This window comes from Apostichopus japonicus, chromosome 21, assembly GCF_037975245.1.
Source record: "Apostichopus japonicus isolate 1M-3 chromosome 21, ASM3797524v1, whole genome shotgun sequence".
Taxonomy (NCBI): domain Eukaryota; kingdom Metazoa; phylum Echinodermata; class Holothuroidea; order Aspidochirotida; family Stichopodidae; genus Apostichopus; species Apostichopus japonicus.
The window spans coordinates 19,113,100-19,127,978 of NC_092581.1; the positions used below are offsets into that span (position 1 = coordinate 19,113,100).

At 40.6% G+C, this 14,879-nt stretch overlaps 1 protein-coding gene across 1 annotated transcript; it reads right to left on the minus strand.

Annotated features, from left to right (window-relative positions):
• Nucleotides 1-3,019: 3,019 nt before the first annotated feature.
• On the minus strand, nucleotides 3,020-14,234 carry LOC139962944 (uncharacterized). The gene is made up of 9 exons (XM_071963362.1): nucleotides 14,081-14,234; nucleotides 8,868-9,019; nucleotides 8,128-8,279; nucleotides 7,393-7,672; nucleotides 6,837-7,009; nucleotides 5,719-5,810; nucleotides 4,760-4,921; nucleotides 4,434-4,503; nucleotides 3,020-4,094 (listed from the first exon to the last, which is right to left on the minus strand). Exons 2-9 carry the CDS (start codon nucleotides 8,990-8,992, stop codon nucleotides 4,024-4,026), a joined length of 1,125 nt encoding a protein of 374 aa, XP_071819463.1. The 5' UTR covers nucleotides 8,993-9,019; nucleotides 14,081-14,234; the 3' UTR covers nucleotides 3,020-4,023.
• Nucleotides 14,235-14,879: the final 645 nt, after the last annotated feature.

Consider the following 14,879-nt stretch of genomic DNA (forward strand, 5'->3'; position numbering starts at 1 on the left):
CACCCAAAAAAAAAGTTTAGCAAAAAAAAAAAAAAAATTGATGACGACCTTTAAGTGAGATGTCGGTGATCGCTCAACCCCCCCCCCCCCTCCCGTATGCCTTATTTTTTGTTTGCCAAAAAAAGGTTCTGGCGAAGTTCGGCGGCATAATAGTTTTAGAAACATAGATGGTAATTGTGTTTGTATTATCACTATAAACACTAAGTGACATGCCAGCCATACTAAATTGTGCATTTTGTGTCCATATTTACTGGAAATGTTGCTTATTATTAAGGTCGAAAAATGGATCACATATGGCCATGGGCGGCGATCCTGGGGGGGGGGGAAGGGGGGATATATCCCCCCATGAAAATGGGTGGATGGGATGTAATACACCATATCCCCCCCACCCACCAAATGCTAGGGATAAGAATATTTTCATGCCTACATTTATGCATCATCGTTAATGTACGGCTCTTTTTTAGCTTCATTTCTCGCCTACCATAAACGCAGTGCGATCTTTTCAAATGAAGCGTCTTTATAAAGCAAGAATAGTTGACTGTAGGCTTCATTGGCCCTATAACAACAAAATGTATTATTGCGCCCACGGTATTGATATAGTACATATATGCACCCTCATAGTATTCATATAGGCCCTATGTAGGCCTACACACGTACATGTTCCCTCGAACAGCTGAGAATCTCATGTTACCAGGGTAATGCTTAATACACGTTTCACCTGGATGCCCTGGCAATCGGTACCTAGGAATGTAACTATGTGTAATTGTGTATTGCATGTGTATAGGCCTATAATAGCCTGCATGAGGCCATTTTCTTCATCGAATAATATAAAAGAGCTCTCGAACATTCTAACGTTGCGCCTGAAACAAGATTGACAGGGGCAATTTTCCCAAAATAACACCCGAAATAAAAAAAAAGGTATTTTGGATCCTGATTATGAGATATTTCGGACATGACATCCCTATTTTAAAGTTGGGTATATGCCGCTTGGAAACCTCGGGAAGTGCCGTTTCCGGCCATCTAGAGGGTTTGTTAATCCCAAAATTTTCTTGTCCACCCCTCCCCTTAGACCCATCCCCCAGGACGGCGATCATTCATGCCTGACGCCCCCCCCCCCTATTGGAAAATCCTGGATACGCCCCTGCGGAGGTGGATATGCTAGAGTACGAGTAGACAGACTAACTATACAAGTCTGTCATACATCATGTAACAATAACTGCAAATGAGTGATGCCTAGAGGTCATGTGTTGGTAAGGCATGATCAAGGGATTTCAACAAACCTGATTAAAATTGTGAAGGGTCCTTTATAAAATCAGTAGAAAACAATGGAAAAGAAATACCCTTTTTCATCATTGTGTTATTTCTTGTGCATTGCAATTTTCCAAATAAAAATTATCTTCTATTTCAAGAACGAACGAGCTATGCTATCCATTTCTTGTTTGTTTTACTTCAAACCACACAAACTGTTACTCCTTTCAACGCTCAGTCTGACTAACCGTATGCGAGTATTGCCAGGTTAATGAGCCTGCATAATATCAACAAATTCATCAATTGTTGGGCACGTCGGTTGTGAGCAGAAAAAAAGTTCTGCACGCGCCTAATACGCGAAAAGCATCAAACGTAGACTACGTGTATATCTATCACCGGGTTTCCATATGTAGTATTATAATGTTGTGTCATGTTGCGGGCATTAAAGACTCGCCCCTACATTCCGTTGCTTGCAAGTGAAGTTTTCTTCTTGTCGCTACGAAATGCAGACAGTAATGAAACGTGATACATTGTTATCTATTATCTAGACTTAAGATGTCCATCGCTGCTATGTACACTGTGTTGTGGGTATTGACCGTAGCTGTATGTATTGACTGTACACTGGTCAGGGGCGTAGCGAAGAGGTTTTTGTTGGGGGGGTGTGGAGAATATGATTTGCCGACGGATCTGGAAGTGGTGACTGAAATGGGGGAGGGGTCTAAGGGGAGGGGGTCTACCCCTCCCCTTTGGAAAATTTTTAGTTTTGAAACGTCCTTAGATGCAATCTGGTGTATATTTTAAGTCAAATTTGATTTGCCGACGGATCTGGCATTGGTGACTGAAATGGGGGAAGGGTCTAAGGGGAGGGGATGTCCCCCTCCCCTTTGGAAAATTTTTAGTTTTGAAACGTCCTTAGATGCAATCTGGTGCATATTTTAAGTCAAATTTGATTTGCCGACGGATCTGGAAGTGGTGACTGAAATGGGGGAGGGGTCTAAGGGTAGGGGGTCTACCCCTCCCCTTTGGAAAATTTTTAGTTTTGAAACGTCGTTAGATGCAATCTGGTGCATATTTTAAGTCAAATTTGATTTGCCGACGGATCTGGAAGTGGTGACTGAAATGGGGGAGGGGTCTAAGGGTAGGGGATCTACCCCTCCCCTTTGGAAAATTTTTAGTTTTGAAACGTCCTTAGATGCAATCTGGTGCATATTTTAAGTCAAATTTGGCACGGAAGAAGCTCCCGTTCTCCTTTTCTCTATTCAGCTTTCCTTCTTTCTTCCCCTTCCGCTCTCTTCACCTTTTCTCCTTTTGCCGACAGACCCAAAATTTGCCGACAGCGACCAAATTATTGGGGGGGGGGTGACACCCCCACACCCCCCCCCGCTCGCTACGCCCCTGACACTGGTGTCTAATTACCGACGGTAGCTATTTTCTGGGATCGATGGTGGTGTCTAACACTTCTGTTACACCTCATTCGAAACTAGGTCAGATTACCGTCATGAGACGTTTCTTTGTGCGCGAGTCTTCACACCCTTTAATTCATGGGAGAAGAGGTGTGATAACATCAGGCACAGCGGCAACGTTATCATCAAATAACGTCTTGTAAACGAGTAACAAATAACCGAGCACCGACCAGCTGACTCGACTGAGCGGTTCTAGTGATTGCGATAATCTTGTAAATTGCAGTATGTTTTGACTGATATATACTTTCATCGTTGTGTAAATATGTTATTATGAAACTGAATGAAACACCGAACACAGTTTTATTGAAGATGATATTGATTTAAAAAGTCATAAATTTATTTACACATGTTATCACAATAAAAGGCACGTCTACCATTCACCATTCCAAGCCTGTTTTATATATCAGTATAGTAATACAAATGGAAATTGTGACCCGAAATTTTAAGTGATGACATCGAACCCACACAGTGGTAACGTCGTTTGGATAGAACGGAAAAACAAAACTGAAGGTTGAATAATTTTGGTAACTCCAAATTATATTCTCTGAATTCTGCTGGATAACATTCTTGCAAGCTGCCAACAACGCGTACCATTTGATTCTACGGCATCAGCCCCACCAAATCATATTTAATCTGTGTAGTGGAGAAAGCCCCCCTATATCATTACATAAAACAGCTATAAGGTGTATGCCCGTGCGGCAGGTGAAGGTCCTATTCTGAAACCCGCCAAAGTCTACTAGAAATGACGTCATGAACAGAGCCGTTGGTGATTGAGCCACTATGATAAAACTTGACGTCATTTATTTTATCAAGCATAAGCATGTATACTCAACCACCGAATGAGACGATTGCATAAATAAAAAATAGTTCAGATATTTAAAAAACGTAATCGTAAAATAAAACACCATGGAATGAAAATAACCCTTGTCGTAGTCGGATATATGATACCCGACGACAGGGGGGGGGGGTAGGTTCCTGATTTACTTTTGAGAATTTGGAATAGAACTTAGAACACGGCGACTGCACTACAGACCGTGTTTACGTTACGGTACGTTATCACATACAGTTACTATCTATTTTAGAATAGCGCCATCTAATTTTTTCTTCTCCACCACAAACTTATAGTTAGTGATTCATAACATTCATAGATAAGGGAAGAATTGCGCTTAAATGTTTACAACCCTGTTATTTACCTTGCCATAAAGTTTAATAAAGGTATAAACCTGAAGAACATTTCCATATCTAGTAGTTTTAGTAACGTATTAACCAACACAATTTGTAATTGTTATCTGTCTTTATGAATAGTCTCACATCACAATTTGCATTTCAACTTCGCTTCATGAATAACCAAAGATCTATCAATATCCGAGAGTCTGGAACACCCTGCAAAGAAAAAGCGAAACTATTTAATTTCATGAAACAAATATCATCATAAAATGAAAGCCGGCTGAGACTCAAGAGTAACAGACCCACATAAGGAGGCACCCCCCCACCCCTTCCCTCACCGCGCGCACACATGCAAAACCAGCCTACATGCCGAGTGACTGCTTTCTCGCGCAAAAGAAGTCCTAAAGTAATTTATATCGAAATGTATGCTGATTTGCACTGTACAATCTTTGCACCCCCTATTTAACCCTCTTACTTAGCTAATTTAGTTCTTTGTTTGCTCATATAAGCAGAGTTAGTGTACTACACATATACTAATGTTATAACTTATCTTACCACACAAAGTCATGGTAACCTTCAATTCGTGTTCTAGAGTCCTAAGTACTTCAGCCACACCATCTGCACCCTAGCATATACGTGAAGAAGAAAATGTCGGTATAACGTGATCAAAATTCTGAATAACAACATTTTATCTAATTCACATGATTTAGACAACTCGTCCTCTATACAACAATTGCATTCTGACGTGGGAACAGTTTTTTGAAACTATAACGAATATTCTGGAGAAAATTAAGCTAAGAATGTTTCAAACCATTGCATAACATACGTTCAACGTAATACAGTAACTTAATCTTGTAATTATTTCAACCATTATGACGTACGTCCATACTCAATCCCCAAAGAGCTGGCCTCCCAACAAATACAAACTTCGCGCCCAGTGCTAGCGCCTTCAATACGTCACTTCCGTTTCGTATCCCACCGTCTACATAGACTTCTACTCCGGTTCCCTTGACTGCATCCGCTATTTCAGGAAGTACCTCAATCTGGTAAAATGGAACCAAAAATGTCGAACATTGTCCTATAGTGATTTAATGTGATTCCTTTCTGGTAAAGCTGTCATGTGACAGCTTAATGCTCACGTTTGTGTAGCACACATTCGGTATGAGGCTATTATGTTTGTATAAAATAACTCCATTAAGAAACTATATTGCCGCCAAATAATCGAATGAGTGCAGAGACGGTTCTCTTAATTAAAGTATGTTTGTCGTATAGTGTCGACGCTGCTTAGAACAAATTCTTTAGTCCACTCAGCCCTTTCACCTTCCTCAATTTTCCCCTCACACGTCTATATCAAAGTATTTCTGGTTGATTCTGGTTCTGTTAATAAACTAAGTAACCATTCTTGGTGCTTCTTATACTATTTCGGCGAAAGTACAGAGCTCCTGCCAAACACGTAATTGAATGCAAAGCGCCGGAACATCCCCAAGGACGGGATTGCTAATGGAACATGCCCTGTCCTGGAGAGAATGGGGAACTAGCTACAAAGATACAATCTACTCAGAGGGGTGACAAACAAAAACTTTGTTAAATATCGTACCCGGTGAAAAGAAAACAAAAGAAGGTAGGAACCCTTCCAGGCCTCACCCCCTCCCCTCGCCGCCTAAACGGACATTCTGGGGTAATGTGTATCAACTTAAACCACAAGGTATTTAACCGTCACGGTCACAGCACTCTATAGTTATGTTACACACCTTTCCCGCCATTTTCAATCCCACTTGGGTGAAAATGTGAAACGTAAACTTGACGTTTTCCGTAAGAGTAAATAAGTTTGTTTACTAACCGAGGCGGGTAATCCATCTAGCTGACGCCCTCCGTGATTGGAAACTATGATTGCTTTGGCACCAACAGCCACTGCTTGCTTCGCATTTTCAACTTATATGATATGAAAAGAAACCAATAATGTAAATGTCATTCATGCTTTATTAGTCTGCTTTGTAAATACGTTAGATAAAAATATCACTCATACAGTTTACAATCTAATGTTTAGAATTATTGAGCACCAAAACTCAGAGGAGTATGAGGTTCATTTCTGATAAGGAGTTACACTGTTATCGTGTCCCCGTCTAGAGGGCGCAGTCTTGGCACGAGTCTAGACGACGAAGCCACCGGAAGGTGCCAAGGTATCATTTCGAGATATTCCTTTCGAGATGTTCCCTTGTAGGAATTTTTAAGAACGAAACCACATGTCAGAAAGAAGAATAACTCTGAATTAATGTTGGGACTCATCTTCTACTGCTTGCCTTTTCTAATAAAATTGTTTATTACAAGAGGTCAAATGTCCCCTTCCCAAATCCCCTCCCTCGCGTCCTACGCCTTTGATACTACAAATAACCTCTTATTGGACCAATTCCATACAAAGTACAGTAAAAAAGTATACAACATCGATTATGAATTATGTTTTCCTCTTTTTCTTGATACACATGCCTGTCTTTTGACGTGCTCGTCGTAGTGACGTCAGAAAATACGATGACTTAATTTCAATCGAAAATACGATTGAAAATTTCGATGCATACATTTAAAGAAAGCATAGCATCTGTCCTTGACTGACAGCTATAGATTAGAAAGTCATTTCTATTTATCAATTTAAGCTCCGAATTAATTTTAAAGGGAAGATTTACCAAGAAAAGTTGTAAATATTTATTTCAGGGTATTTTTCTTTGTTGAAAAGGTCAACAAATTGACAGTTGCACCAGCTTTGTGGAAGAGATTTCTTTAACATCTTATGAAAGAATATAGTCACTGGATAGTTTTATCGTGTACCGCAATCTTACATAATCAAGGAAAGAAATTCCTTCACATCTACCTCCTAAACTGTCCTGATATTTAAAATAAACATATTGTCCGAATCACAATATTTTCCATGAATATTTCCGACGGGTCTTTTGAATCATTTCTCACCTGTCATGATCCCTTTCATAATTAATGGTAATTTCGTCACCGTTTTCAGCCATTCCACCTCCTCCCACTTCGGACATGACAGCGATTGGTCCCAAGCATATTTGAATAACCTATCATCGCCAGACGCCCTCGCTTTTGCAATGTCGTCAACAGCTCCCTGGTAATTGACGAAGCTAATTACAGGAACAAAAGAATCAGTAAATCTTGTTAAATCATCAGAGTTTGACTAGAGACGTTAAATTTAAAGTAGGACAAATTCATTGCTGAGATGGGAGGGTGGATGGTGGCCTAAAGATCCTTGAAAGTGGAAGAGTGTAGGAGTTAAGATAATGAACCACAGAAGGATATTTATTAAGTTGAGAGGTTGTAAAAGGGATTTAATCTCCAACCCACCCAACCAACCACCATCCCTTACTACCCTTATCAAGTTGCTGAGATCTAGATTTGTTATAATAAATATCTAATAGAAATGAAAGGTCAACACCATCAAGTGGTAATAAAGATTTTTTGTCCTACCGGGTGCAACAAGACCCCACCTACCAGTGACAGTACCTACCCTTTGGCGGCGACTTCCCCTTTCAACGTTTTGATGAATTGGTCCCCACCTTGGTACCCTTTGTTCTTTCTAATCCCCACACATGGAGAATCCACAGAGACTACAATGGCTTTGAATCCCGCCTTTTCCGCCCTTTGTACGATATTCTGCGTATTTCGTCTGTCTTTGTTCAAGTACGTTTGCATCCATAGGATACCATTGGGGGCGCTCTTTGCGACATCTTCAATCAGAACCTGCCCCCACGAACTCATAATCATAACCGTACCGCACTTTTCTGCTCCTAGAAATGGCAACAAAAAATCGGATACTCCAATAAAATATATCTATATAATTTGGTTATTAAATCAACTAATCAGGCCATCGTGGCGATTCCTTTCCTCCACCAGTTCCCTACACAACACCCCCCCCCCCAGCCCACCACCCATCCATATTGATACATAACTCACATGTTTTATGGGTTAAAATATCGATTAGAATTATATCGTTATTTGGTATGTCACTTTCGTGTATTATCGTAAACTTGCCTCATGAGATTAAAATGTTTTCATGCACGTTTCCCACCTCTGTCACTTTGGGGAGTAGGCTATCCATGTCCCTGTTTAACCTTTACTTTTGTAATGCACGCAAACATTTTCACCCACTCATGAAATTCATATACTATATCGCTTGGACATTTATTTGTTACCCCCTCCCCTGCCCCCCACGTCCGAGACATCAGACGGCGAAAGGCCTTACCTTCGGCAGTAGCCATCTCTCCTCTAGGGTGGGCCCCACTTTGGAGTGCCGAGGGCGCCACACCAATCGGGATATTGACGTCATACCCTAGTACCCTATTGGATATATCCCGATGTTTATCGGCACACATAATCCGAGGCTGGAATCGGAGCCTGTCAAAGTATGAAATGTGTCATTAAATGAATTGACAACCTCAAGGGTTTCAAAGGCAAACGGCTGTATAAATAATTATACAACTTCACGCACAATATCTGGTACAAAAGGTGATATTCGACAACGGCAAGGAAATAGGATTTGATTCTGATTGCAGAATCTCGACAAGTTCATTAGGGGAGAGTATATGCTCAATCTCAAAAATATGTGAAATAAATTCGGGTAGTAGGGTCAACGGTATGCAAATATATTTGTTATATTTGTAGGTTCGCCTGTCAGGGTCCGCCAACACCAATCACCCTTCTAATTAGCAGTGTCGGTAAGAAAAGCTACTTAGGTGAATTACAAGTAAGACAAAAGAAAACATATTTCAATGAAGTACATAAGAAGCCCTCGTAAACAACATTTATGGTGCCAACTGCCTTGAACGACCTTATCAAATTGGGGAATTAAATATAAACCACAGTGCACTCTCCTTACCCCCACCCCCTCCTTATGCCCTCTCCTCCTCTGCAAACACGCACATCGTATTTTCTTCTAAGTCATATCACAAATAAGAACTTCGATTGAAAGTCTGGTGTAGCTACCTCTTATACGCAGCCTTATTTTCTTGTAACGTTTGTTCTTCTCCAGTTCCGGTTGCATAGTAATTCATTATCCAATCAGGAAGCTTTTCTTTAGCCGTCTGCTCAAAGTCGTCCAGTGAAGGCATTTTGATAAAGTCACGCTGCAGGTCACTCTGGAAAGAAAAGAGACCCCGAACGGTTTCTACGTGTGCTGTTAGTAGCAACGTATCCTGAATAATGAATGAGTAAAGCATATCACCTCTCCACACATATAACGTAAGCACATATTTGTCAGCACACATGCACTTAATTTATAGGCTACTACTTTTAAACCATCTACCCACCGACACCCCACCACCCATCCCGACCATAATTATGCTGGCGTGCCATTTTCGCTTCAAGATGTCCATTTCTTACCCGGCATCCGATCACTTGCTCCGAACAAAATGACAGAGATGTTGGCACGCAAGCCCTCCCTCCCCCACCCAATATTACTTCGCTAGCAAACTTGCAGTGAACGAACATTTTCTGTGACAAAAACAGAAACACACTGTATTTTCAAAGCAGAAAGAACAGACAACTATATGAAGTCGCGTGAAAAGTGGGTACACGAAACGCATTGGCGTCATCTACAACCATGCAGGACTAGGGACACGGGCCTGAACAAACAGTTTCCAATTCCCCCCCCCCCCCCCCAACCCGTCCCCAAAATGAAGACAGGGCTACAAACATCACGTTGGAATAGCGACCAATTTAGCGAATTGACTCACGGCCTTTTTAATCGGCCAAAATGTGTATTGAAAGACCACCCTCAATTTCCTTCCAGTGACGCGGCTCATGCATGGGCCTTTACATAGGTACTGGCCACACGTTGTAAAAAACTTAAATATACAAAGCGATAAGGAAAAGAAGAAAGAATCGTAAATTTCTATTCCCTACATTTTCCCACGCATGAGAATTTAAGTGAGCGTTTGTGTAAACCTTCGGTGCCCCCACACAGCGTCCCAAACCCTTACTAGAATAGAAATCCATCCAGTTATATCGGGCACATTCCCACCAGTTGATGTGAAGAAGAATTTTTTCTTTATCATATCGGCACATCTAGAAAAACATCATCATACAAAGAGATGAATGATTGTTATAAAAGAACGCAATAGCCAAGTAAGCTGCAAGTTACTCTGTAGCAAATACACTAGCTTTTGTTTGGTTGTTCCTTAGTTGACAAACGAACGTACGTATAAGGCGTAATCTACGAAAACGGCCTTCTTGTCACGAAAGACCCAAGTAAAAAAAGCGAAATTAAAAGCAAAACAAAACCAAAAAACGGCACAAGAATTGAACGCGTCCGCGGACACGTTCAATGTACACATGGTAAGAGTAGAGAGCAGAACAAAGTTTAATAGAAAGGATTGGTATATTAAGAAAAGGTGACCGAGATTCGTAAAAAAATAACCTATTGATGTCAGGACATTGGCAAAGGATTCTATTGTGAACTGAACAGTTACAAGTAAGGAAGAATCTTTTTGGAACGGATGGAAACAAGGAACATATTTTAAGACTGAACTTCGATACTTATATGGGTCATATAAAAGTTTATCTGGATGTTCTTTGTATCAACCAGATAAAGTTTTATCTGGCCCAGATATGGAAGCCATAAACTTCAACCATATAACATTTTATATGGACCATATAAAAGTGTATCTGGATTTTCTTTATATCAACCAGATCTGGCCCAGATATGGATGCAATAAAATGTATCCAGATAACATTTTATATGGGCCATATAAATTTCATTTTATATCAAGTTATATCTGCGCAATTTTGTATCTGGCCAGATATAAATTCCAGATCTGGAGCAGATCTGGCCCAGATTGAAATTCCAGATCTGGTCCAGATCTGGATTTTTACATGTGGCCCAGATCTTGGATTTCGGTAAGGGCGATGGAAGTAAAAATACAACGAAGGGAACTGAAGGATACCGTCGTTTATCGAATTCGAATAATTCATATATAAATGAAACCAGGTGTCACACTGTTCCACTAAATTCACCTGAAACCGGACAAAAATCACAAACCGAATACCAAATCCACGGGATACCTTTCCCGCTCAATGCCACATTTGCTGTTTGAATAGGTCAGGAACCACGGAGACACGACTCCTGTCGTTTGAACGTTACGAAACCCCATGTGGTCAAAGTGGTCAAAGAAACATTTTGGTGTATGTAAAATCAACATATGTGGTTTGGAAAACTCAATGAGTTGAATGTACTCGTTAGCATGAATACGATGGGATCGTGTTTTGGCGATGTGGTGAGGGTGCGGAACTCGGGGTTGGGGGGGGGGGGAGATGGGAAGGTCTCTATAAGACCATATATGCTATGCTGTGGATGTCATTTCTGGGAAAGCTTGGGCGGGGATGACTGACAATCGGTATTTGGATTAAACCGTCACAACAGTAACCAGAGAACTACTAAAAATTGTTCACTCATAATATTGGTGTACACAATCACCATCACGGGGACGTCAGGGGGCGTGGCTACAGGTGGGATGCGACTGACGGTATCCCAAAGGTTTTCTACCTTATACTGTTAACACATTCAGATCGACAGGGATCATACAGTGATATATGTTTCCGGACCAGTAACCTATGGAACGCGAAAAGGGAAAACTTATTCCGTTGTCTAAACTAAGTTTGTTGTTGTCTAAACTAAAGTTGTTGCTGCTGTTTTACCACGTTGTTGTTCAAACTCACGTTGATGTCTTAACTTCCGTTGTCTAAACATACGTCGTTGTCTAAACTTACGTTGTTGCCATCGGCTCTGTTCAAAATTGCTAAACCGCGTAATGTAAACCAGAATGCAAAATGCACTGAGGTTTCGATGACTTCAATACACTAGATTTCTGCTTGTTAGTATAAGCAGAACTAGCTGTTACAATATAAATGGCCCGAACCACCATTTTGATACAATAACACTTTGGCATGGGAAACACATGTCAGTCTACTGTACGTGGCTATACACAGTCATTTGGAGTCACCAGACGCCAAATAGTGGAAACCTTCTTTCATAAGCTACCGTATCTGTCACAGCCAGCCTATCAGATAACATAAACGTTACGCCTCATACGAATATGAGGCTACATGGTAAACAACTTTTAAAATGTTATAGGCTATGCTTATACGCTGTGAATGTCGGAAATCAAGTAAAACGAGTGTCGAGACAAAGTACCAGCATAAAAAAATACTGCATTTTTAAGCTGCTTTCCTTGAGCCCCTTCAACAATGTGTAAAGATACGCTGTGAATGTCGGAAATCAAGTAAATCGAGTGTCTATGAATGAAATGGGGGTGTAGGCGGTTTTACACTATCTAACGCAACGTAGTGGCCAAGAACCTGATGTATTTTTAAGGGAGGGCCCGAAGAACATGAACTTATAGCATGCTCCTCATGGTGAAACATGCACCTATTAGGTGAATTGAGTGTACTTTTAATAGTAAGAAAGACTAGCGTAGGTTCTTATGACCAACTAGACCGGTTTCTGCTCTCAACTTTTATAGGAGGAGCTTCATCAGTAGTAAGCCTTTGAATTTTTTATATTCGGCATGAGCGTCTCGTTGTCAAAATGCATCTATTTTCTGTGCACGAGTTTTTATGGACTCATAGTGCATCTATAAGAGCATCTAAAAGAGCTTCGTGTGAACCTTGAGAGTCAGCTGATTCTTCGTTAGTACGAAACCTTGAGTTAACAAGTAAATCTTTGAGATTTTGGGCCCTTTTGTAGGCAAGAATCGGTTCTTTTGGAAACAGTTTGGATAATTCCGCGTGTTGCGAAATTAAGTGCCAATGTTTCAAAAGTGCTTTTTTCAAATGCGTGGTTTTGATGTGGGGTGTATAGGTAAGCTTGAACACCAGTGGTGGTTCCTTTTGTTTAGGATTGGTAGTGAGGTATTGCCTACGGTTTTCAAATTTTATGCCTTTAGTGGCTGTGGCAATTTCCTCTTTCTTATAGTTACGGAGTAACAGTTTCTCTGTGAACGCATTCTTTTTCTCTAAGAAGTCAGTCTCGTTGTTACAGAGACGTGCGTATCGTAATATTTCCCCTTTAATGAAGCCTTTAAAGTGGCAAGTGGGTGTGCAGAGTTTCTGTCGAGGTATTGGAAGGTTTCCGTGGGTTTGGTGTGGACTTTAGTGTCTAATAACCCATTGGTTTCGAACCTTGTACCTTTGAAGATTTTCAAATCTAGGTATGTTACCTCGGTGTTTGATATTTCTACCGTAAACTTTAAGAAGCGGTGAATTTTAGTTTGAAACGTCATATCACTTTTTAACTTTTCGTAGTGGTGACTAGCTAATTGCCTTTCAATTTCGGCTTGATAGTCTGAGTGATTCAATATAGCAATGCCTCTACCTTTATCGAAGGGTTTGACAATAATAGAGCGGTCGTTTTTAATTGCATTTAGTGCAAAACGTTCCGCCTTATGTGTGTTGCTATTGGCGTTTCGGATAGTAACACTTGCCAATTCGGTTTGTGTTGCTTCCAAGTGGAAACGGATCACCGACCGAAAAAATATCGGAATTTGAACACCTAGTAAATAGGTTGAATGAAATTCACCGCTTCTTAAAGTTTACGGTAGAAAGTACAAACGCGGTTACGAACCCTTGTATTGTTATACACGCTTCACAAGTTAACTGGGACAAGGCTACTTTAGGGTTATAATAAACAGTAGAGCACTGAAACAGCCCGTAGCCTCCACTTTGAGACTCATAACTTACATAGAATATCTCGGTCTCTATGATCAAGGAACGAACAGTTTAGAAACGCTGTGTACGTAACACTACGTATATGTAGCCTTTAGAAAACCTATAGCCGGAGTAATATAGTTCAGTTTGTTCTGTTAATCGAGAAGTGAGAAGCTGGTACTAAACAGGTAGCTATTGATCATATTCCACAAGCGCCTTGAACAATGGAGGGAACCGCCGATTATGAATGCCTACCTTAATTTGTATTCAATCATGGAGCTATAAACAGATTATAGCTCCATGATTCAATATAACTTTAGAACTAGGCAAACACACTAGCTTGCAGTGTCACTCGCCGTATGTCTGCAAAGTGTATGTAACTTGGATTTACAATGTATAACAAATATATACAGTTAAAGGTTCAGGATGTAAACTCAAGTCCAGCTCAGATTTTTCCCTCCTAAGATCTGCAGCGAAAGAATGATTTGGATACATACCAGTAATACTTTTAGTTAGTCCCGGTACGTTTCTCTCTTTAACGACTGTTTTCCGTCACGAACTTGGTTTTGAAAGCAGTCTCATGTGTGACAGTACAAAACCATACTGCTTCGAGTGTTATGTTTTGCTCTCGTAGTATGCTACAATTTATTGACATAGTTCATCTGTTGTGAATAACAAATGACGTAAAATATATGATATGATTTGATTGGTCTGTTACGGAATTTCCCAAATTCATCTCTTACACTAGATAAATATTTGCAAATCTACTTCATGATAGACATAGGGTAATAAAAGAACATTCATAAATTTAACCACGCATGTGCAAACATTTGCTTCTATCGTAGGGATAACAAATTGTTAACTTTAAAAAAATATTTAAGGGCCTTCCCCAGAGCAAGTAAAAGCAACCGCATCTGTCCAATCCCCCATCTTGATGGCATGTTCCGTTTCTCAAATAAAATACAATTCACTTTATTGGGGAAAGGACCGCATTGCGCAATGATTTGTGATGTTATGTTACATTCGGGGTGGGGTGGGGGAGGGGGTACTGGTTGCTACCGACTCGGTGGTGCAACCGCTGGTGCAGTTTGTCACTTTGTAGGCGCAGCTGACGAAATAAATATGAAGCAAATGCGTTAGGCTATTTTGTCATCAAAGTGCATCTTATCTAGGATGTCATCTTTAAATGTTCCACAGGGGAGGGGGGGGGGGGGGGCTTGTGTAAGGGAAGACTAACAATTCGTGTAATCCAGAGCAAGATTTTTTTGGGAGTTGCTCATCACAAGGATCTTCATT

What these genes read in the sequence shown, in the direction of transcription:
- LOC139962944 (XM_071963362.1), bottom strand. Translation starts at nt 8,992, where the DNA reads ATGCCTTCACTGGACGACTTTGAGCAGACGGCTAAAGAAAAGCTTCCT. An exon ending in TAGATGGATTACCCGCCTCG is followed by an intron (nt 4,922 to 5,718) that starts GTTAGTAAACAA and finishes CCATTTTACCAG; the next exon opens with ATTGAGGTACTTCCTGAAAT. An exon ending in GGTTACCATGACTTTGTGTG is followed by an intron (nt 4,095 to 4,433) that starts GTAAGATAAGTT and finishes TTTTCTTTGCAG; the next exon opens with GGTGTTCCAGACTCTCGGAT.